At 48.9% G+C, this 24480-nt stretch overlaps 1 protein-coding gene across 1 annotated transcript in view; it reads right to left on the bottom strand.

Moving 5' to 3' along the window:
- Positions 1 to 24480, bottom strand: part of LOC130581728 (plexin-A4-like) — a gene marked incomplete at its 3' end in the record, with an annotated part of 220610 nt that overhangs the window by 175710 nt on the left and 20420 nt on the right. Inside the window, exons 2-3 of the mRNA XM_057380002.1 lie at positions 18138 to 19401; positions 671 to 853 (exon numbers count right to left, since the gene is read on the bottom strand). Of these exons, the coding sequence (XP_057235985.1) occupies positions 671 to 853; positions 18138 to 19316 (1362 nt within the window). The remainder of the gene's footprint in view (positions 1 to 670; positions 854 to 18137; positions 19402 to 24480) is intronic.

Below are 24480 nucleotides of genomic sequence, written 5' to 3'. Positions count from 1 at the left end.
TCTGAGTGCTCCACAAGGCAAACTCCARCCATTCAAATAGCACATTTCCAGTGAAAATATCCAAACAGGAACACAAACACACTCTCTGTTGTACTCATGTGACATCAGCCATGAACATAAAGCTTCTCGTGGCTCAGGACACAGCTTTCTTTTGWTGCAAACGCTCTTCCTTCAGCACAAACCCCCAGCCTGACATCAGCAGAGCAGCCGCTAATCCCGTGCTGGGCTCGTGGTGAAATCACAGCCCGGTCACACAGCTCTGAAGAAAGATCTCCAGAGCCTCAATCCTGTTCCCTAAACTTCAGCCCCAATCAGTTTTTCTCCAGCTTGCACAGACACCCTGTGATCAACGACTCAATTAGAGATGGTCTGAACACAGAAAATTCTGTTGGATGCAAATTACATCACGTCCATCTGCGACTGGGGCTGCGGYTTGACTTCTGAAGCATTAATTTCCTGATGAATAACCATTTGGAAGAAGGATTTTATCCTTCCTCAGATCATCTCTATCCCCTGAGGGCGAAACACTGGGTTTTTTTTTGCCAACCAAACCATTTTTTATCCTCAAAATGGGAGCACCTTCAGACGAGGACTKTGCTCACGCTCAATGCAACACTTAAATCTCCATAAAAATATGAAAAACAGAATTAGAGGACCACGTAGGCCTTACCTTCTTGAGCTTGCCACTCTTGGTGCCCACAAAAGCCAGGGAGTGGTTCTTGTAGACATAGGCAATCACTGAGGTCATCCTGTCCCCATCCTCGGTGAAAATGGGGAGCCCTCGCACCATAGATGATACTCCCAATGGGGCATTCATATCCAGGCCACAGAAATTGTCATCAATCGTTAACAGCTGCAAAGAGAGAAAGAAAAAGGGTGTAATCAGCTGAAGTCACCGATTTTTTCGCCATTTGGGACGTATCCATCCATTGCATAACRTGCCTGTAATTTATGCAGGCTGACAAAAATCAGGGAAGGCTGGAGAGAGAGTGGAAAAAAAAAAATAGTTGTCCAAAGTTTGCGTGATGAATTCCAGCCAGAARGAGAACTGGAAAGTTGGTTCTTTTGAATGACAGCCCAGCAGGATACATTACATTAAGCCTTTTTCCTACTGCTTTACCAGTCAGTTTTGCCAGTCAAGACTCACCAATCAAATGAAAATCTGCTGAAAATGTCTTAAACATACCTAATTCCATTTAAAAAAAAAGAAAAAAGTATTCACATCATTCCTATAGATCAAGAATAAAAACCACAGAGATGAATCTGCCCTGGAAAATAAAATCAACCCTGACCTGCCTACAGGGTCCAACACTAAGGATCACATTTGTGAAACCTAAATAACCACTCCTTTCCTATTCYAAGATCAGCAGGATTGTTCATGCTRTATCWTGGAAATTACCATCCTCCAAGGAGYGTCCAGGCATTGTGTGCAAGAGGCATAGTCAGCCCAGGCCAAATCTGCAGTAGGGACCATGGTAAGAATTAAACATCATAAACTAAAAGCCCTTTCCAGTGCCTAAAGAGGCTCCAAGAAAGCTGGAGAGGGACTTGGGACAAGGAATGGGGGGACAGGACAAGAGGGGAATTGCTTCCCACTGCCAGAGAGCAGGGTTAGATGGGGAGAAATTTCTCCCTGTGAGGGTGGGGAGGCCCTGGCACAGCTGTGGCTGCCCCTGGATCCCTGGARGTGTTCCAGGTCAGGTTGGATGGTGCTTGGAGCACCCTGGGATAGTGAAAAGTGTCCCTGCCATGGCAGGGATGGCACTGGATGTTATGAGGAAAACCCAAAATGAAAACCCTGTGTCCATAAAGGAGACAGAAGAGTCCTGCAACTTTATTCAAAAAAAGGGAGAGAGTCCACAGAGACATAACCCCGTGGGGGTTTCTCTCTCGAGGTTTCAGAGGTGGCAGCCTCCTTTTTGTCTAAATTCCCATCAGCATGTTGCCCTCTTCCTTCCCCCATTGCTGATGTACGAGGAAGATGCAGCCTTCCCGCACCACCTACCCCTTATTCCCCTCTTGAAAATGCCATTTTACCCCAAAGTTCAAACTACCCGGGACCTGCAGACTTTACCCAGACCCTTTAGTCCATTACCTTAAAATTCAGGATTTCAAACTGCAGTCAAACTTTCAGGGTTTTCTAACAAACGTGTGGGTGGCTTGAGGTAGGTAAAGGCCCATTTCAAAAACATTATCACTCATTTCAAAAACATTATCACCCATTTCTTCTAAAGACCCCTCATCCATCGAGTTGTTTGTAGAGACATCAGCACCCATCTTTTCTATCAATGCTCTTTAAGGTCTTTTCCAACCCAAACCATTCTGTAATTCCCTGAAGTTCTTTGGAGGGGGGAAGCTTTCACAGCTACTACAGGGGTTATCCAGCCTTTACTGGAGAAACCCAAAAACTCCCAACAAGCAGAGAAAAAACCCTATTCATTGATGCTCTGCCTTTTTTTTGAACTCAACAGGATTTTCCTCAGACAGAGGCTCCACAGGGATCCTTTCACATCAATTAATGCAGTGCCCAGTTATCCCCGAGAGTGTTTCTTTGGGCTTCAGGGAGTTCTAGAACCACAGCAGGGACATGGCACAGGCAGCTCTCCAACCTTCAGGCACCATCAAAGCAGGTGAAGCCAATACAGGTCACAGATCTCATCAGAATAAGCCAAATAAAACTCCAAATATCCCAGCACACAACTGCCAAAGCAGTTGGACTTCATTAACTTCTCCGGGGCCATTCGCAGATTTCAAGTTAAGCATCCACTTAAAATGTTTTGCTGGACTAAGGCCTAGAAAAGCAATAATTAAGAGTACAGGAAGGTTGCCTAGTTTTGCTACATCAGTAATAAAGGGCCATGATGATTTTCTTTGTCTGAACTCACAGTTTCCTGGAAACAAAGCTAAAAAAAGTGATGCTCCCTGCTTGAGTTCRCCAGCAGTAAAAGCCCCCGATGGTTGGTTCATTTTATCCTCACCCAGCAATTACGGGCAATAATTACAGATGGTTCTGCTGAATGGAAGAATAATGTGTCCTAAATGTGTTTATAAATACATAAAACCTAGGAGGAATTCGAAGAGCCATTAGCAGGGATCAGCTCGCCTGAGCTCCGGCCTGCAGGAGTCATTAGTGTTGGTGGACTGCCCTTTTTAGCAGAGCTAAAACTCCGGCTCAAAGAGCAATTAGGGAGCAGATCAGCAGCTTTCACCAGCAGAAGGCAGGATGCTGCTGGTCCAAAACGCCAGCAAAAAAGTCCGAGATAAATCGGCAAACCAGCTCTGGGCKGTGGAAATCCATAATCAGAAGAGAAAAGGAGGTGGGGAAGAGAAGGAGCCACCCAACCAAACTGGGAATGCACCTTCCAACAGAGCCAGCTGTTAAAAAAAGGATTTCAGAGGATCCCCTCAGCCAAACTATATGCCCTCTGATGTCCTTCCAACCAGAATTACCCTATATTCCCTTTCTTTCTTATATCTCTCAGTCAGACTCTATAAAGATATTCCCCTCTCATTATTTGCATTATGAATATAAACTCTGAGAAAAATCTAGGTCTTCAAGCCAGGCCCAGTTTGACCAGAAACTCTTAAATTTTTAGATTAGCACGATTTGTGTTTCAAGGGTACAATCAAACTGCCTAAAAGCTCACTCCAACAGCCTGATGAGCTGAGAAAAAACACTCCAGGCTGAAAGCAGCAAGTAAGGGAGGAAAGTTTTTAAGGAAAACAAGAGAGTTTTCTCCACCACCGAGAGGGTAAAAAGCTTAACAGAACGAGCAATATCTTACCCAAGGTCCGGAGTACAAAATTCCATCCCAAACACGAGGAAATGACTCTGACAATGAGCGAAATGAGACAAATCCAGCAGAGCTGGCACAGTCGGAGACATYCTCAGGAGAGGAGCACAGCCAAAACAGCCACTCCAGCTGAAGCACTTGAGAGCAGACARAACCCACACAATCAGCCCTCCCACACCATCCAGAACCTTCCAGGCAGGAGCCTGGGAGGATATAACCCCAAAAAAAATCACAGATTAACCACAAACACCTGTGGTTCGTTTACAACCTGTTGAGATTTAATTAATCTAATTGCCACAAGGTGGTTCCTCCCATCTAATTGGGCTCCAGCTGAACTCAGACCTACCCTTAACRGGCTGATATCCCACACAGACACAAAATTAACTTTATGCTTCTATGTTTGACCTTATTTACATGATGATATTTTTAGAAGGACACACCCTTGTAAGAAGGACTTACAGAGAAATAGGGGGACAGATTTTTTTAAAGAAAATAGAGTCAGAGTAGATTTAAAAAAGAAATTGTTTATGATGAGGGTGGGGAGGCTTTGGCACAGATTGCTCAGAGAAGCTGTGGCTGCCCCTGGATCCCTGGAAGTGTCCAAGGCCAGGCTGGACAGAGCTTGGAGCACCCTGGGATGGTGGAAAGTATCCCTGCCCATGGCATTGGATGATCTTTAAGGTCACTTTCAAAAACTGCTGYAGAATTCTGAGTCCACTCACGTGCTGCTGGGTGGGTGCCAGAGAAGCAATCACAGAGCTGYGGTTTGCCATGTGGACAAACCCTCCCCCAGGAACAGGAGCCAGGCCAGCAAGCCACACGCCACACGAAAACTATTTTCATTTAACATTATTTGGGTTATTTCCTCTGGGGATCATCTGCCAAAAAAACGCCAGCAAGCAAAACCCTACAAATAAACACCACCCGGCTTCTGCACAGCTGTGGCTCTCAGCTGCACACRGGCCTTTGTAGAGACAGAAATACAGTCATCTTCTGCAGCAAAGAGAGACGCGTAAGGAAGTTTGGATTTATGATGAAAGGGTCAGGAGTTGCAAGCACAGGTTTATTTTCAATTCCAGACACTCGTAGCAGCAATATAAAGTAGCCACGTTAAACTCTCTGGAGCTTCTCTGCCTGGCAATTTCATGTTAACGACTTTCCAGAATGAAAGAGGAGGTGAGGGCACGAATTCACTTCTAAAGCTGCTGCCACACCGGCTGGGGTGGTTGGGGAGAGACAGAGGGAAGGTCTGAGGAGATGGGAGGAATAYCAGCAATTCTCACAGCCTGAGCAGTTAAAATCCAACCCAGCAAGTCAGGCAGGAACCTTTGGAAGGAAAYGGGGCCCTGCAGTTGGAATGCTGGACTGGACTCCATCACTTCATCATCCCACCCCAAATTCCCACTTGCAGATGAGGGAATGTTTCTCACCACCCCTCTGCCCCAGGGAAACTGAGAAGCCAGAGTTTGCAAGGTTCTCTGCACATCCAAAATATCTTCACCTGGCAGCTCCCAGGGTATCAATGCCCTCTCCAGTGCCACCAGCTGCTTCTCCACCTTGGGCTGATGCACAGGGGGCACCAGCTGTCTCTGTTCTGCTCCTGCCACCACTCCCTGTGTCACCAACCAGCCTTTCACCTGCAGCAGTGACACCGTGGCCAAGTGTCACATTCACCGCTGACACGAGAAGGATGTGCAAAAGAGCAGGAGGATTCTGGCAAGCCTCCTCCAGGATTAAGCCTATCAAATAAACAATTAACACATCCAAGGCCTCCTGGAGAGGATGGGTTTACAAGGCTGGTGCTGGCTCAGTCCCGGAGGGATTCGCTGAGCCCCCAAAACCCCCAAATTCAGCAGAAGGGTTAGAGATTTGGTTACATCACCTCCTCCCCTGTCCTCATCCGATTCCCCAGCAGGAGAGAGCGTTGGCATTTCAGGAGTAGCAGAAGCACCAAATACCAGGGGAGCAGTGAGAACAGCACTCATCATACACCAATTGTCCCTTAAACATCTGCTTTCACTATTTGCCTCTGAAACAGCCCCTGATAATCAAACACAGCCTAATCCACATTTGGGGAGCAGCCTCGATAAGGGATTAGYCACCCCTCAAAGTCTCCTTGCGGAATCTTCCTCCCCAATCAAAGCACCGGAGCCTTTTTTTTTTTTTTTTCCAGATATCTCAGCGGGCTCCAAAGCAATTCCACAGACTCACCGGGGATATAAAGGCTGTCCCGATGGCCAAGTTTTGCCTTTGATTTACAGCTAATACCTAACAGCCCTGTCTTCCCATGGTGGCAGGTACTTGGCTCCTCTCTGCTGTTATCTCGGGCTTGGCTGCAGCCAGGGATGGAGGGAACACACATTAATGGATGTCTGTGCTGCCARCAGGGCCAGGGAGCCAGCAGCAATAAGAAATCAACAGGAACAGGCGGCTGAGTCTTTGCAAGGAGATATCCAAGGTCTTTTCCATCACCTGACTGCATGATCTCCTTTCCTTCCTGCCTGCAAGGACTGAGTGAGGGTGAAGGTGGGCAAATATCCCATCCGTATCAATGGGATATTTAAAAATCCAGATTTTTAAAACAGAAAAACCCCTCAGTAGGAACATCATTTTGTCTGAAGAGACACTAACTAGGAAATTTAGGGTCTAGATCACCTGGTACAGGGGTGAGCCATAAATCCCCACAGMGTGGGGCTGGAAATAATGGAAACCATCTCCCCACAAACCACAGGTCTTTAAATTCTGACAGCAGCAGRWTGTGYTTCCCAAGTTTTGTTCTTCTCCTGTCTGCCTGGCACATTCTCTTGGTGGTTTGAGCACGGTTTCAGCACTGGGGGAACTCCTGTTTATGAGGATTTTGCTGTGACCATGCCATTAGTACTTGGCATTCCCAAAGCTGGGCTGACTCTCCCTCTGACTTCCTGGAGTATCTCTGCTTCTGGCCACGCWGCCTTCTGTGAAATCAGTGGATTTTGGTTCMCCTGCCTTTTATCCCCCCAGAACTTCAGCAGAACCATCACATCTCACCCTGCTSCTGTGCCCAGCCGTGCAATCCCAGTGCAGAGTGGGCACGGCCCCTTTGGCTYTCCCCTCCTGCCACATCATTCCCATAATTTCACACCGGTCACTGCCCTCCCCACCCCACACATTCCCGACAGAGGGTCAGGAAAAGGYCACAGGTTTGCCCAGCTGCAGATCTTTGTCATCTGCAGCTCCAAATTTTGTGGACAAAGAGATGGGCAGCGACCAAAGAYAGCACAGACCACCTACCAACCCCTTCTTCAGCAGTCAGTCCACAGCCTAATGACACCCAAAAATAGCCAGTCCCGTTTCCCCAGGGTGCTCTGTGATATAACAGAAGCTGGACAAAGAGCCAGCATTTGGAAATACATTATAATTGCACACTGCTTTTCACTGGTGCACCCACAGCAGCGGTCACTGAGCAATTACATGTCACCATATACAAATGACAGTGCAGTCACAGTAACTTTACCAATTACAGGGAAATTGCACCCACTGTGCTGAGAGGCTTGCATTCAGACACCACTCAGGAATGCCAGAACAAGGGAGGAAAAGTTACTCAAATCGACTAGAAATGGGACAGGCATTTGGTTTTTGGGTCTGCAGTTTAAGCATCGGTTCAAGGACTGGTGTCAAGTTTCCAGAGCRCTGCAGAATCTTAATGGAGTACAGATTTTTATGTCTGCATTTATGTTCCTGCTCTGCTGTGAGTGTAAGGCTTCACAACAGTCTACACCGTGTTCCTCCACGTCGTAAAATTTGCAATTTCCTGAAGAGGAGGCTGTCTTTCTCACAGAGAGCAACAGGTCCCTTCAGTCTTCAGGCCTTTTGCTCGGGAGAGCTGGGTGATTATCAGTAATTGTGGATAAAAGGAATTGTGCTATAAATTTATCATCCTCTGAGCTGTGGCTTTCTGAGTGATTACAGTGCCCAAAGATGTGCTCAAGGTACATCCATTAGCGAACCCCTACACATTTTCTAGACCCCAATATTACAGAATTTAAGCAATTCTGGCACTAAGTTTGCTTTATTGACTTCATGCTTCAGACTTTGAAGATGCAGAGCCCACCTTTCAGCATCTGCTCACCCTCTCCCGGCCATGGCGATGCAAAGATTTTCCAAATTTTTTTTTTTTTTTTGCTTGTTCTCCATCTCTGGCTCCCACTTTWGCTGGGCACATTGCCTGGGACTGCTCTGGAAGCAGAATTGAGCTGTTATGGGGATCTGAAYAACCTGGTCTAGGAGGAGGTGCCCCTGTCCATGGCAGKRGGGTGGAACTGGATGGGTTTTAAGRTCCTTTCCAACCCAAATTATTCTGATTCTGTGATCAGAAGGAAATGTGTGGTCACCGAGGTTCATCCCTACAAACCAGAAGGATGGTTGTGACCTGAATGGCAGTAAAAGATCTAAAAGGAAGAAGCAGAGCTCTTCTGTGGTCCCAAAAACTTCCCTTTTCTGGCTCAGGGGATCATATGGATGAGGCACTGAYGGATGAACAGAGGAATATAATCTCTGTGGCTCTCAGATCAGGGCTTTGAAAAATYCACTTAAAAATTTTCRCACMCCCCCCMMMMMAAAAAAAAAGAGATTATYGAGTGTGSAGACTCTGCCTTTGAAACTGCCATGGGCTGTTGGGTAAATAAGCATTTAGGGATTTTTCAAAAGGGAAGTATTGATCAARTAAGCTGCTCGAGCTCTTCTGTAAGAACTTATTCCAGCAGCAAAGCTCTGTTACACACCTGAAACACAGCAGCGCTGATAGTCTCTGAGAYGGAGAGAGAGTCCCAGAGAGAGGAAATGTTAGGTGAAAAGGGTGTTTTGTGTAAGCAAAAAGACACCTTTGAGAAAAAGTGCTGCATTTTACCCTAAAGGATGTCACATTTMCCTGATCAGCCCTCTCGTTCCCATTGAGTGCACCCCAGTATCAGGTCAGATAAAGTCCAGCTGCCTCCCTTTGCCATTCTCCACAGGAATCACAATTGCTATAATTATTATTTTGTTCCACAGAAAAAAAAAAATCATCATTTGGGCTGCAAAGTGCCACCCAAAGCGCCAACAGCGCTGCAGAAATGAAACAACGGGGCTGCTTTGCATGCAGGCAACACCTTCACCCCGAGAGCCCTGAGCCTCTTAAAAGCATTAATTAAACCTCAGCACGGTMCTGCAAAGTTGAGTTAAGTGCTGTAATGAGTGAGATGTGTGCACTGGGCATGGGGAAATGGTGAGAGCTCGGCTTGCTCAACAAATGAAAGTTGAGATGATCCAGGGCTGGCATCTGTATCAGGGAGAATCGAGATGTGTCTGGTCCCATCATCTCAAAGAAGATGAATTTAAAGAAGCCTGGTTATCAGTTTAAACAACAAACTAAAGCACTYGAGCGCTGCTGAAAGGGAAAATCTCCCGCTTGCTGCTGCTTATCTGCACGGATCTYGGTGCTTGAGGAATTCTGAGTGTTTGTACCAAGCAGTGTGAATCTACTGATGCTCCAACTCCTCCCAAATCTGAGAGCAGGATGTAGAAGCTGGAAGGCTGCAGCCAGCCCTGGAAGCAGGGACACGATCACAATCACAGCCCTGCGTTTGCTGGCGCAGGATCCCGACCGTCATCCCCAAACCAAGAGTGCTGGGTCATTCCCTCATTAGGAGGAGTGGATTTTTTATTATTCCCTTCTGCACTCTCCCACTCTGTCTCCGTGTTTAAATACGTGCCTGGCTAATATTGCTTGTTTACAGGATAAATCAGCTGTACAAATCCTATTATATTTTGGATCTCTGACAAGGGCAGGGTAATGACATTGAAAAGGGGAARTGCAATGTTGTCCCTCCCGATCTAATGTCACCCACATGTTCCAGCAGCTCCACCAGCTCCCAGTCCTGCATRGAGGGAGCAGAGGGCTCTCTGTCTTTGCCATTTAGTTCCATCTCTAGCTGGGTGTTTTGCCTTTCCTACTGTCAAGTATTTCTCCGAATATAGAATCATGGGATGGTTTGGGTCAAAAGGGACTTTAAAGACCAACCAGTCCCATTCTATGGGCAGGGACAATTTTCATTGGATCAGGTTGTTCAAAGTCTCATCCAAACTGGCCTTTAACACTTTGAGGGATGAGGCTCCAGCTCCATCATCAACTTGGATATATATCTACACAATCAGGTCCATGCAAACACTGAATTTTGTCCCAAAATCATTGCCATGTTACCCAAAGATTGGCCCAGTGCTAATAATCAAAACCAAACTTAGTGCAAAAATTGTATCCCACACCTGCAAAGTCATGCATATGCCAGGCTGGGAGTGTCTGGGGCAGAAATATGGTCAGATGTGATTCAGGCATCTCTTTGTGACTAAAACAGCTTTTTAAATTTCCATCTTCACACTATCCAGTGTTCCAATATCTGTGTWATCCTACCTGGTACAATGGGGACCCATCCGTGCAATCTGGATAAATAAAGTGCGTATTTCAGGGAGGGAAAAATAAGTAAGTCTTACATTATAGGTTGCCTGGAATATAAATAAATAGACATGCACAGCAGATCCGCTCCCAGAGGGTGAATATCTTCACTGATCCTCCAAGATCTGAGACAGACCCTGCACTGTGTTTCACCCCGACAGCCACACTGGCATCAGGCGAGGGAGGAAGGGTCTGTGCAGGATTTATCCCAGAGAGCAAAGCTGAATCCAGCATTCCCTCGACCCCCTCCTCAACAGAACAGGCATTGTACAACCTCCCCTTCTCCGGATGCTTTAAATAGCATCAGCCTCACCAAGGGAGCTGGAGTCACTTTGCTTCTGGCTCTTCCAGGACATCTGGGGTTTGCTTTCTGCCTCTTTTTTTTTCATTCTTTTTAATAAAAAAACCCTCTCTTGCACAAGCATTCCCCTCGGCCTGCCAGGCGACCTCCTGGCGAGGCAACGCGAGGTCAGGTTCGCGAAGCTGCCCGAGATCTCCTGGCGTGGAAGAGAATGCGAGGAGATCATGTGGAGCCCTCCAAAAAATGCAAAGCTGAGCCACAGGCGACCGCAGGGCTCGACCGCAGAAGAAAACAGCTTGGTTTGCTGGCAGGGGRAGCAGCAAAGAGCAGTTCCCAGAAATAAATCTGACCGTCCATGCRGGGAGGGATGGGGAGTCTGGAACTCGGCTCACCTGAGCTCGGGGGGCCCGGCAGGACCCGGGGGTGACACTGAGCTGTCACAGAGCCAACTRCTGCAGAGATGGGCTGGGTGGTGGGGGAGGGAGCTGTGCCTGGAATGTCTCAGACACAACAGCCACTCTGCAGCCTTGGGTCCTGCKCTGGCCTCAATGAACATTTTGTGTGAGCGGGGTCACCCAGACGTGAGAGAGCAGATCTGGCGCCCAGCCACTTAAAGGCAGAGGGWTTCCTCCTGCTTTATGTTTTGGGAGGAAATAAATTGGTTTGAGAAGGTTGTTTCCAATGAATGTTTGGGGTTTTTTTCCCCCAGGACCATGAGGATTTGGGAAGGACAGGTTTCAGGGTGGGGGTGTTATGAGAAGGTAATTAATTACTGCCAGTATTATTTCTGCATCCACTGATGTGGCAGGATCCTTTCAAGGACAGGTGTTTAATACTGAGAAACCTACTTAATACCTCAAATGCAATCATCCTCTCCATGCAATTAGGCCCTGGTTTACAGCCCTTAAGTGCAAGCTTCTGTTGRTGTAGGGGATTAAGAGTTTTTGTTTCACTCTCCCTCAGAGCATCCAAAGCCATTTTTTTCCCTGCCTGGAGCACAGAGCGCTTTACAGAGGCAGGGAACTGTCCTTATCCCTGCTGGCTGAAAGCAGAGCTGGCTCATGGGAGGGAGAACCATCACCCAGGGAAAAGAGAAGATGAACCTCAAAGGAAGCAGTGGGGAAGRTTTCCCAATCCCAGTTCAGAGGGGCCAGGACACTGCTGGGAGCACTGGAGATGTGAACTCAGCTTTGGCTCCAGACTGAACACAGCCCTAGACTGCTCTGGCCACTTCCATGAGAAATACCAGCTGTGTCCCTGSAGAGAGCTCCCTGAGCTGCCTCATGTGGGAGATAACGTGGAATTTCTCCCTGTGGAAGCGTTTTTCACCCCAGCTTTGCGGGGCAGAAGATGCTCAGCCCTGCCRGCGGTGAAAGGTGAAATGGGGAGGTTTGCAAACCACAGAGCTGCAGAATCTCAAAGCCAACACCCTCYCTGTGCCTGTCTTCCTCCCCAGCCCATTCTCTGCCCTGTGCAGCCCCCGGTGTCAGCAGGAGGATATTTGTCACCTCTTATCAGAGCGGCTGAGCTCAGCCGGTCCCTTGCACACGGCGCTCTGTCCAACACAAATTGATGTGACCGAGTGCACAAACACAGATCTGGCAGCAGGAAACCTGTTTGCTCCCTCTCCCCGTCTCCAGTGAGCATTCCCAGGGAGGAATTACAGCATTCCTGAGGGTACTGCCCTTCCCAAACTGAACTTCGTCATTTTTGCCAGGGTTTTCCTGCTCTTATTTGCATTTTCAGAGGAGGAAGAGAGTACTGTTAAAAATTGACCAAGAACTGACCTCAGCTGTCCGAATTCCATAATTTGGAGTAGACATGGACACAAAATTTGTGCGTGGTCTGTCCAGCTGGGATGAGCAAAAATTCCCATTGTGCAATCGCAAGTGGCACTGACACATACAGGGATGGACTTAGGATGGCCCAGCTGGCAAATAGAGAGTTTGTGAATTCTGATTAAACCAATAATCATAATCTCTGTGATCGATCCACCTCCCTGGGAAAGCACCAGGCTCACGTACTCACGGGTCCAGCCAGGAGAAATGGGCAGGGAATGTGTGTACAAAATGCCAAAGCGCCAGCATTGCAGGGACCTTCTTCCACACATTCCTCTCCCCGAGGACTGAGCAAAAGGTAACATTCCCTTATCCCCAGCTTTTCCTTTTAAAGGAAAATGGGAGAAATGACAGATTGGGATGACAATTCATGATTTTTTTGCTTGTAAAGTGATTTTTTCTCTTGAAATCCCTTCTTTCCAGCAGCTCCAGCCCATATCTCTCTTTCTAAATAACTCCTCTGTCCACCATGCCTGAGAGAAATGCAGAAAAGGGGAAGAGATTCCCTCTTCCTGCAACAGACGGGCACAGCACTAAGATCTAGGAATCCCTGGGCTATAAATTGTGGGGGCTTGTGCCTTAGCCACCCCTCCTGTAAAACAATCTCCTGTTGCTCCCCATCTCAGTGCCTCAGAGATGTGGCAATGGCCAAAAGCCCTGGAAGGAAGAGGAATATGAAATAGGCTGAGAAATCTTGGTCATTTCTTCCCTTCCCAGGAGTCAAACTGTCCCCTACCAGACATGAAGCCTTGGCACCACCTGAGCTCAAACTGGYCCTTCCCAGCCTGGTGGAATGGAGCAGGAGGAGCCCATGGATCACCCCCAAAGAGCAAACAGTGCCCATCCCTGTGCTGCCAAAGGAAACTGCCCCTGCCCAGCTGGCAGTGCCCATCCAAACGTGCCTTCCATGGAAAGACAAGCTCCACAACCCTCTCCTGAGTCCACCCAAACCCCATGACAGCAGCAGTGCTGGCTTGGTGGGCATCAGGGATGGACTGGGAAAGCAGGAGAGCAGTGTCCCATTGAGGATCAAACACATGGAGTTGGTGCAAAACTCTCAGACACCTCACCAGCAGCAAATGCAAAGAGATTTTGGGGAGTTACCAACAGCCAGCAGAGCACAGGAAGCCTCTACAGCCAAGTCACCCGTCAGACARTGATTTGAGACCCAAACATCCACTTCTGGTAGCAAAGTGTTGGGAAAATATTGCCCAGCTCTTCACACAAGGGCTTTTGTTGGCCAGTCAGCTCGGAAAACATTTCTGCTCTCCCCTAAGTGACAGCGCTGCCATGAAAAACAGGAAGAGACTGAATACAGCAATTTAAACAGTCAAACCCCATTTCCTGCCAGAAGGAAAAGAAAATACCAGCAAAAGGCAGAAGCCAGGCGAGAGTTGGAGGCTGACACTTTGATTGTCTTGGACAGATGTTGGTGCTGYGTGTCTGGTAGAAGCTGCAGCAGTGGAGGTGGCACTTTTTCAGGGCAGGGACTGGAGTTCTGTGGGGCTGAGAGGAAGATCAGGTGAGGAGCAGCCCAGGATCTCCCAGGAGAGCAGCCCTGGGGTGCACCCAGCTCCTAAGTGGCAGCCAGGGTCATCTGGGACTTCATTCCCAGCCAAAGTTCCAGCAGGATCCCTGCTCCTGTCAGATCCCTGCTCCTGTCAGATCCCTGCTCCTCTCTGATCCCTACTCCTCTCTGATCCCTGCTCCTCTCCATTTCCCCACAGCCCTGACACCCTCAGGCTGCTTTGGGGTCAGTCTCCAACAGCCTCCTCATCTTCATCCCTGCATTTTGTCTCACCCACCTGCCCCAAGGGAGAGGGAAAGGCTCCCCTGTTTCATCTGCTGAGTATCCCAGGAGTGAAATTCTCACTGAGCTTCAAAATGCACMCATTTATCTTATTTCATAGCAAAGGCAATCAACAGATCCCCCAATGATCGATTCCTGTACAGAAATGGCACATTTGCATCTCCATCCTCCTCTCAAACWGCCTATTTTTCTTTAATTTATTATTAAAGAAATCCAGCATTTCCCAGCAGCGCCRTAGAACCACAGAATGGTTGGRASGGACCTTAAAAGTTCATTTAGTCCAACCCCCTGCCATGGGCAGGGACAGCCTCAGCTAGATCAAGCTGCTCAATTACMAAGTTTATGAAGGACATTTAAACCACAGCCTTTTTTACCCACCACAAAGCTGGTTTTCTGTTTTAGGAAGCCTGTTTTTTCCCCTCCAGAGCAGCCCTGCCTCCTGCCAACACCCTGCMTGTCCAGAGAGCCAAAGGGTTTGAAGGTGCCCTCTGACTGGGTAAGCAGGAATGGCTTCAGTATCCAGAGAGGAGATTTAGATTTGACATGAGGGAAAGCTTCCTAACAGCACGGACAGATTTTAGGGAGAGAGAGAGGAATCTCCACAGCCAGAGGTTAAGAACAGGTGAGACAAACATCTGTCAGAAGCGTTATAAGTAGGGCAGAAGGGCAAATCAGATGACCTCGTAAGAATCCTTTTTTCCCAGTCTCATTTTTCTCTGATTATATGAATTTCTAAGCATCTGGGGTCAAGTGTACTGCTTAAATATCAGCTATTATCCTGCTTTTGCAGAGAGGAATTACCTGAGACCATTCATCACCTGAGTGAACATCACCAATTTGCAAATCAACGGCCCAGACATAAAAATCTATCATTTTTTCCTGAATTATGCTGAAGATGAATAGGAGGACAGCTGTAACACGGGGATGGGAGAGGAATGGGCRTTGAGGATTCTCTGTTCATCTCTGGAGTTTCACCTTTCCCACTCTAGGAATTCTGCTGTCACCTACAACAGGCACCGGGCACGGGACAATCACGGGCTCCTCACACAGAGTTCCCTTTGTCTTTGCTTTGATTTTTGCAAACCAGACCAGGGAAATATTCCAAGATATTCAGCCCTGCAGGATATCTGGGCACCCAGTATTTCCCATAGAATATTGACCATGAGATACAGTTTGTCCAGCCCAGTTGCCTTCCTGAGCTCAGCTCTGCCAGCTCCARCTGCAGCCAAGTTACCAGACCAGAGAAGATAAATACTCTGCTACTGGGGAAAAAGTTCGTAATTCCCCCACATCTCTGCAGTTATTTGTGTGCACGTTGCAGGTGTGCTGGGAATGGTCCCCAGGAGATTTTTCTTGCCTGGAATGGCTTTGAGCAAGTATTACACCAAGGCAGGGGCAGAAATATCCTATCATGTGGATGCCCTTTGAGTCAGTTGCTCTGCTAGAAATACTGGAAAAATTAGAATATTTGTTACTAAAAGCCAGACCTGAACACACACCAAGAGGCAAGAGAAGGGCAGTGAACTCAGCTCCTCAGTCCTACAGTTAATACCACAAAGAATCACAGAATGGCTTGGGTTGAAAAGGATCTTAAAGATCAAACAGTGCCAYYCCTGCGATGGGCAGGGACACCTCCCACTATSCCAGGGTGCTTCAAGCCTCATCCAAACCGGCCTTGGAYACTTCCAGGGATCCAGGRGCAGCCACAGCTTCTCTGRGCAACCTGTTCCAATGTCTCACTACCCTCTGTGTAAAGAATTCCTTCCTAACATCTAATCCAAATCTCTCCTCTGTCACTYTGARWTGCCCAGTGCCCTGCACATCAGCCAGACCTGTTCTCATAAAGGATTCCAGCTGCCAAAGCAGGGCAGCAAAGCTGAAGGTCAGTCCCAGCCTGGACCGTGGGCAGGTTAAGCCTCTGTTTGCAGCAGCAGAGAAACATTTGACATCCACACAAAAGCGGGGAAAGGCTCACTGATGGCTCTGTAATTGGTTTTCRAGCTGCCTCGAACACATGTGCTGAGTGGCAGCAGGGCTGGCAGGCAGGACATCAGCAGAGAGGGGACCAGGCTCTCTCTCACAGACACATCCAGGCTCCAAAATWCTTCACCAAGCAGCAAATATTGTCCAGGCTTAGCGGCTGGATTCGGCAGCCCCTTCCAGCAGCCAAGACACTAATACCTCTTCCCTGGGGCAGCACAGCTGATCTCAGGCAGGGCTTGCCAGCAGCTCTAAGCAGGCTCATTTAAAGAGAGGACAGCCTACTCACACTGTTCAGGCTTCCTGCTTTTAGTTCAAGGATTTCCAGATTCTTTTGCAGCATCTCTGATTCACAGCGAGGAAGTACACTCTTAAATATGCTCTAACACTTCTCCTCTCTCCAACCTCTGCAGTCCTGTCCTTACAAATCCAATCTGACATCAGTTTTCGTGGCTTGGGACTCACCCCACGGGACACAAGTAAGCTGTTGATCTTTTTTTGCTCCTGTCTAAAGCCACAGAAGCCAGGACTGAGAGGTTTCAAACCTCCTAATTGGAGAGGTCCAGCGCTGCAAACGTTAGCGCGGAGCACAAGCAGAGCAAATATGCAAATGCATGGAGAGGCTTAAGAGCCCGGGAAAGAAACTCCAGTGGGAAGCTCCCAGCTTAAATCTAAAGGCAGCTCTTTGAATGTGCACAGGCCTTGCGGCTAAACAAAAAAATCAAAGCCAGATTTGGGCACAGCCTTTCTCCCAGTGCAGCGCTCCACAGGGAGCTTTGCGGGTTGAGGCAGAAGAGATCCCGACTAAAATCAAGGACTCGTCCCTTTGGTGTGGGAGGATGAGAGCAGGGCAAGGTCAAACAAGGACACTGAGGGGTGTAAAGGGGAATTAGGGCAGAGTGAGGCAGAATCCGTGTCCCTGCTATGAAATTCCCATCCACATTCCTCTTGGGCTGTCCTTGTCCCTCCAGGGAGCAGCAGCAGGAATCCCCCAGCAAACCAGGCTTGAGCACAAAGGAACAATCCCATACCCCGAGCAGTGCCTGCCTGGAGATTGCGGGGCAGGAAAGCACTCTGGCGCTTCTCCCTATTCCCTCTGCTCAGCCTTGAACTCGCCTCTCACTTGAAAGAGCTAATTAAGGCTGGGAATCAAAGCCCGGGGAGCGGCTTGGGCAGCCCTGGGTGCGGTGCTGGCTGTAATGCCCGTGTCCRTGCCCGCTATCAAAGCCAGCCCTGAGCACATCCCTGCCACAACACCCCAGCCGGAGGAATAAACCGAGGCAATTTCTTCAGACCATTTGTAGGTCAGACAGACCAGCCTCTTCCCCARTCCTGCCCTTAAATCTTGCAGTGTTTAATCCTTGATCTGCAGCCAGGCCTTAATTTCTCAGTGCAGAGCTGGCTGGAGAGCAGAAAGTGAGGGGCTTTGATGGTTAATGACCAGTGCTTCTCAGCCCTGGAAGAAATGAAGCCTCAGCTTCACAAAGTTCACTGAATAAATCCTGGGATAAAATTACACCGGCACACACAGAAAATGGCACAAGCCACTGTCATCTCTAGGTCCTGTTTTGGTTTAGGTTTGAGCCGAGAGCGCACTTGGGCCTAAGTGATTCCACCTCTGTGATCTGATAGTGAAGTAAATAAAACAGGCAAATTCCTCCTAAAAATTCCAAAGCCCTTTGGTTAGCTCATCAGCAAACAGCATCTCTGCTGATTCCTTCATCAGCTTGTCCATGAGCAAAGAGGGGCATGAACTGGTTAAATTGGGTGGTGTGGTGAGATTAAACTGGTTAAACTGGGTGGTGTGGTGAGCTGGAGGCAGAGCCAAGACTGGGACAAGCCGGTCTCAGTGCCTTGGTCTCCACTTTATGGGTTGGGAAGGGTGATTATCTGAAGACCTGTGAATACGTGATGGGGTTAAGGTTGGGTGCTCAGGGGCTTCACTTACCGCGCTGCTACAGGGAATGTCCTTGACCTTGAGCCAGGCCAGATCTAACGTCCCCTCTCCCCTGTAGCAGGACTGAAGCCTGTCCTTGATGCGGTCGTTGATCTTTTTCAGGACAAAGATGCAAAGAGCAGACTCATCCAAAGACTTCATCTTCCTTTTCTGCCCCTTGGAGAAGACTGTGAAGAGGATATCATCCTCGGGGCCCACCCCCAGAGACCTGGCCAGGATGGCTCCAGCCTTGGACAAGTAGGCTGCCTGGAGCAATCGATATTCCACCCCGTTCTTCTCACAGCCAATGGGCACCTCCACRTAGGAATTAAAGGCCGTGTCCTCCTTACACAACCGGACCAGCTTGGAGGTGTAAACCTGCTCCTTGGTGGTGGAGCCGGGTGGGGAGATCATCTCAGGCTGCAGGGTCAGGAAGTAGACAAAGTTCCCGCTGCTGAAGCCGTAGATATAGTAGATGTCAAAGTCGGGGATGATGGTAAAGGTGTCCGAGGGGATCTTGATCATAGAGGCCACAAACTCGTCGTGAAAGACGTACGCGAACATCCCGTCGGCCTCGGAGTTCTTGGTGAGCTTCCTGCTGGAAATGGTGGGGAAATACTCCGGTTTGCCRTCCACGGCCGTGGCGATGAACAGCTTGTCATCCATGTTGCTGTAAGAAACAATGACTCCAAAAACAGAGCCACTCTCGTTCACCCCAGAGAGGTAGTGCTCCTTCTTGTGGAAGGGCTCTCCGAGCTTGAAGAGGTCATCCAGCCTCAGGAGCTTGCAGATGCCCTGGTAGAGGCTCCCACAGGCTATCAACCGGTTCTCCTTGTAGTCTATGAGGAGCATTTTGTTTATGTTGTTGGTGGGCGTCAAGGGTTCGTTGCAGGTTTGGACTATCCTGGGAGGATAACACTTGGGGTTATCATCGTCAGGACCAGTCTCATGGGTCACCAGGACCTTCAGGTCACTGGAGAGTTTGTAGATCCTGTTGACAGCCCCCAGGTAAATGTGCCCAGTTCTTTCGTCCACCACCAAGTGGTTGAAGTTTCCCTCTGCCTGCTCTCCGGTGAAGGTGATGAATGGCCTCTTTGGATGGGGTGGCTGCTGCCTGCCAAGAGGGGACACYGTGGTGGACAGCAGGAGGTGAGAAACCAGGCAAGTCCATTTCCACATGGCCGGTGACATGATTAGAGAGGTTTGTATTCCCAAGGCAACGAGGATTAGGAGCTGTAAAACTCTTCAAAACACCAATTCCCCGGCAGATTGTGTCCTACAAGCAGAGAAAAAAGAAAACAAAAGTACATTACTATGGAGTATTCCTTCCTCCTCCCTCCTTCACAACCATGCCATCATCAGAGCGTATTTAATTGCTAATCCTCCCTTTCTCCGCGCTGAGCCCTCTACTTAAAACCAGCACAAAGGGAGCCCTCCTGACAGAAAAGATGCTGGGAGAAAAAGCAGAAATCACACAGCAGAGTCATAAACCASCACCCTTTTCTTCTCCATGACACACACCCGTGCCCCACGGTGCAGCACAAACACTGACTGGAAGCGCAGAAGGGCGATGGTGGACACATCCCCCAGCGTTGCTGTTTGCCTCAGCCCAGCTGTGTATTTGCTATCAGAGCCGCCAGAACTGGAGGAGGATTATTACCCTGCTCCTCTGGATGAGGGGCTGAAGCCTGGAGAAGGTCAGGGACCTGCCTACAGGGACGGCTCCAGATGGATGCTGAGCTCTCCTGCAGCCCTTGAAGTTTGCCAGGAAGGAGCCAGCTCTGGTCYGGTTTAAAATCCTTCCAGGGAGACCTCGGTCCAGAACGGCCCTGTTTGAGCAGGATCTTGGTGGCTTCCAGGTCAAAGCTGCCTCATACTGGCCAAGGGGGTTGTTCTGTGCCAGCTGTCACAGGCACATCTGCAGCGGGCTCATGGCCAACGTGGAGCAAACGGAGCTGTGGGTGACCTCCCGCCCCTGGGCTCTCACCACAGACCAYTCTCCACCCACCTCACAYTCYCCAGCCACYTCACAGCCAAGAAAATATCTYTAAAAAAAGATCCAGCTCCCCTGGGAATCTCAGGTGWCTGWGGAGAAAGGGGTTTCTTATCTATTAGCCGTGATAAAGCCTAAAGGACCATGAAGTGGGAAAGTTAATGATCCAAGGACCAGCTTGGTACCTTCCCAAAGAGAGGGAAGAGGGTTTTCCTTGCACCATTCAGCCTCTTAAAATATCTGAGGGTTTAACCAGGCTGGTGGGAGCAGTGTGGGGTTCAAACATTGGGTAGGCACATCACCAAGCCCCATGGAAACACATCTTCCTACTCAACACATCCATCTGCTCCCTTTTCCTTCGCTTTTTTGGGTGCCTCTGTACCAAAAACAGCTTTGTGCATTTATGGCTCCACAGAACCTGTGGGAGAGGAATCCTACCAGCTCAGGTTTCACAATCCAAACTCCTCAATGAGTGCTGACCACACAAACCTGGTGCTCAGGCCCTTCATCCCTCTTCATCATCCRGAACAGAACTTCACAAAGCTGTTCTCGATTTTAAAAAGGATGCCAGACAAACACAGCTCCCCTCCTGCAGTGTCCCATCCCCTCTGTCACAGAGTGACTTTGCTGCAGTCAGGGGTGTAACCAGCGATGACAGCCAGGCTCGCACAAGTAGGAGGGAAGGAAAAAAATCCTTGTTTGCAGATCCCAACAGGGAGGAAGAGGTGACAGTGACACAGGTCTGGATGTGCAGCTTTTTCAAATCCGTGAGGCTCTGCTAGCACCGGCAGAACTGAAAAATTTACTCCCAAAAATAATAGGGAGAATAAATCCCACATTCTTTTGACCCATAGGGCGATTACATCTGAGARTGGAAAGGGTAAGTCTGGGCTTGTAGAGCAGCCACCACTTTCATGCCACCCCAAATATTTCAAAATTCTCTCTCAGCAGCCTGAATTTCCAGGCTGTTGTAGGATCACCTTCACCTCCCGCTGCCCTCCCTGCCGCAGCCGCCGCGGGTGCCGGATGGATGACGGACAAAGGTCACCCCACATTTACTTTAGGCATGTTTACCCTGTTCTGCTCTGCCTCTCTGGTCAAGCAAATATTTAATAAAACCCAGCTTATAGTGCAGAGTTTGCAGGACTGCCTCGCCAGCTCCGCGGGGACAGGCAGGCCGGTCACGTAGGCTTTTAATAACCTTTATTATGATGGATGGAGCGGTGATGGGATGAGCTCTCCCCACACAACCGTTCCTCTTTCAAATGAGCCCATCCTTGAGAGAGCAGCAGAAGAGGGAAGCTGTCCCTGTTTGAGTCCTGTGTTCACAAACGTCGTGTGGTGACCCTGAACACCGGCTCCCGTCACTGATGAGTTACRATCCGGATTTCTGACAGGCTCTGGTTTGGTGGGGAACCAGGCAGATCTAGAAAGGAATTATTCCTTTCAAGTACTAAAAAGGAATCTATTTTACCCCTGTGTTTTACTATATTTTGCTCTGCAGAGTCAGCAGAGCTGCAGGGCAGGGAAATGGGAACTGCTGCAAAGCCAGAGACTGAAGAGGTTCTGAGCAGCTCCTCTCTCTGAGAACAACCCTCTGCCCAAAAATCAGCATCATTACAACAACGGGAGGAAATCTGCCCACTAAAACAAACAGCCAACACAAAATGGGGAAAAAACAGACTCCAGACAAAAACTCTTCAAAGCCCATGCAGATGAGAACGCATTTGAGGTCAGACTGTCACTCACAGAGGAAGGGAATGGTGAGGAGAACCTTCCTAGAACCCTTCCAACCCAAGCCATTCTGTGATTCCTCCAGGCAAAGACAGCAAATTTAACCTGGAAACCACAGAGACTCCAATGAGAAACTCCAGGAAGGCTTTTGCAGCCAGCAAGGGCATTTTCCAAAACACCGAACCTCACGGGGGAAGAAGTTCACCTGCAGAGGAAAGAGCATCAGCAGCCTGAGAGCACCAGGAATGCTCAGGAGCAGCCTTTTGGGACAAAGCAGGGAGAGCAGGAGCCTGGGGCTGTTTTGCCATCTCCCAGCAGCTGTCTGAGAGGCCCTAGGAGCAGGATTTTCTCTCTGTTTGCTGCTGGCCCTCTCTTCTCTCCCATCTGCTCGTGCTGTACCCTCCATCCCAGAGCCCTAATCAGTCCTGGAGCCTCTGAGGGCTGTAATTTACAATTTGTCTTAATTAATAAATAACAGCAGAGGTCAGGGGCGAGGATGTTTAGCCTGCAGAATAGAGCAGGGTGTGTACAACCCCTCAGAGGATGCACCGAGGAGAAGGGGGTGTGGATGGCTTTTTATTCCCTGTGTCAGGATTGCAGAAATCACAGCAGCTGGGAGGACAAAAACGCAGTGCCACGGACATGCACAGTCTGCAAGAGAATAATTACATCCTAAAAACAAAGCAAATAAACAAAAGGCCACAGCCAGCAGGCAGCAAGGGATGAGCTCAAGCTCTGGGCTGGGTATTTCCAAAATAAACCCAAATTGGCTTTTCCACTGGTGATGTGGCCAGCAGTGGTTCCAGGACCCACCAGACAGGGCTCCTGTGTGAGGCCAGATCACTCCTCAACGTGGCTTCTGCCACAAGAGCACTTTCAAGGTCCCTGGGAAGGTCACACAGCAAATTCAGCTGTTTCAGACAGGCTTTCATCCATGGTCAGAGGAAGGACTCAGAGTCAGCACCCACAAAATTTGAATTCCCAGAGTTTGGCTCCCTCCTGGAGGGCAGCAAGTGATGATGATGCCCCACAGTGTGGTGTTTTTTGGCTGTTTTTGACCATTTCCAGCAAAGGTTTGAGTTAAAGGAGGCAGCTCAGTTCTGCTCAGAGATCTCCAGGACACAATCCCAAAACTCCAGAACATGCAAATCCCTTGTAAACAGATGGGGCCCTGGACAGGAAAAGTTGGGTTGTGGAAGAGCCTAAGAGGAAGAAACATTCCAAACATTTTTTAACTCCAATTATTAGATGGGAAAGTTGGGGAATGATGAATACATCCTCAAAATRCAGCAGCAGCTTCCAAGGGGACAAAGTCAAGGATGCTTTATGCCTGAGGAAGTAGGAATAAATCAGGAATAAAAGGACACAAAGGACTGATCTGTCAATTGAGAGAGAGGAGGAAGTGTACAGGGAGAGGGGAAAGGGAGAGCTGGGAGACCTGGGGTTTGATTGACAATCCCACAAAATCCATGGTCACGTCCCTGTACCAGAGACTGGGACAAATCCACCCCACCCCAGTGACAGCTCCTGGAAGGAGCATGGTGCTGGGTGAATATGTGAGATGACAGCATTTCCCTCACACCCCCACAGCCCTCCTGCCACCAAAGGTGTTAGACAGAGCCACATCACCATGTCCCCTGCCATGGCCACATGTGGCACTGGGGACACTGCAAGGTCAGCAGGAAGAGGAGCCACACGGGAGAGCCTGGGTGTGGAAAACCAGAGCAAAAATCCACATTAAAKCTTTGAATACAATGAAAATGAGGTGAAAAACAGCTCTGGGAGGAAAGGAAATCCCAGCAAACGCAGCACATCCCCATGGACAGCGGGTCTGGTGAGGTCCCGTGGCCAGTGGATGGATGTGGTGATYTGCCCACCTGGCTAAGAGGATGCCAGGAGCACCCAGGCCTCCTGGGCAGTGCCAGGGTGGTTAATGAAGCCCAGCTAATTAGCAGCACGCTCCTGTGTTTCCTTTGCTGTTCAGGGGTGAGGGAGCCCAGGCAGAGATGCTGACAGAGCAGGCGCCCAGCACCGAGCAATTCAGCACCAAGCACAGCTACACAATCCCTTTAATCTCATCTAAAGACATTTTTTTTCTCATGGTTTCCTTTAATAAACCCTGATTACCGTGGATAGAAGCTTTTCTTTGGGAGCCAACGTGGCAGGAAAAACCCACACAGAGACGTTGTCGGCAGCTCCCCCGACAAAGAGCGGATTCTAACTTTGGCTAAATCCTTTCCCCCTGAATTTACAACCTGCCCCAAGTCTCACTTTGGGGACACCCCACAGGACAGCAACTTTTCTTTGGAGCTCACCACAAAGAGCAGAGCCCAGCACAAGCTGCAGCTTGTCCCAAATAAAGAGATTAATTTCAGGAGCGGTTTGTTTGCAAGGGAATTAAAYGACAGAGGGACAACACAGCCATCCCTCATCACACAGATTATTCCTCTCAGGCACTCAGATGCTGCCCATCACCTTGTTACCTGTGCCTGAGCCAGAGGAGTATTAAATGATGGGATTAACACATGCCATGAGTGGGACTTTCTTCCTTTTTTTTTTTCCCCAGCACTTCCCATGTGATAAAACTSTGTATGGATGTTGTTTCTGCCTGCATTTCCAACTTGGTTT

Source organism: Malurus melanocephalus, unplaced genomic scaffold (genome assembly GCF_030028575.1).
Source record: "Malurus melanocephalus ecotype Western Australia unplaced genomic scaffold, MMel_1.1 scaffold_430, whole genome shotgun sequence".
Taxonomy (NCBI): domain Eukaryota; kingdom Metazoa; phylum Chordata; class Aves; order Passeriformes; family Maluridae; genus Malurus; species Malurus melanocephalus.
This window is presented reverse-complemented; position numbering and strand designations above follow the sequence as displayed.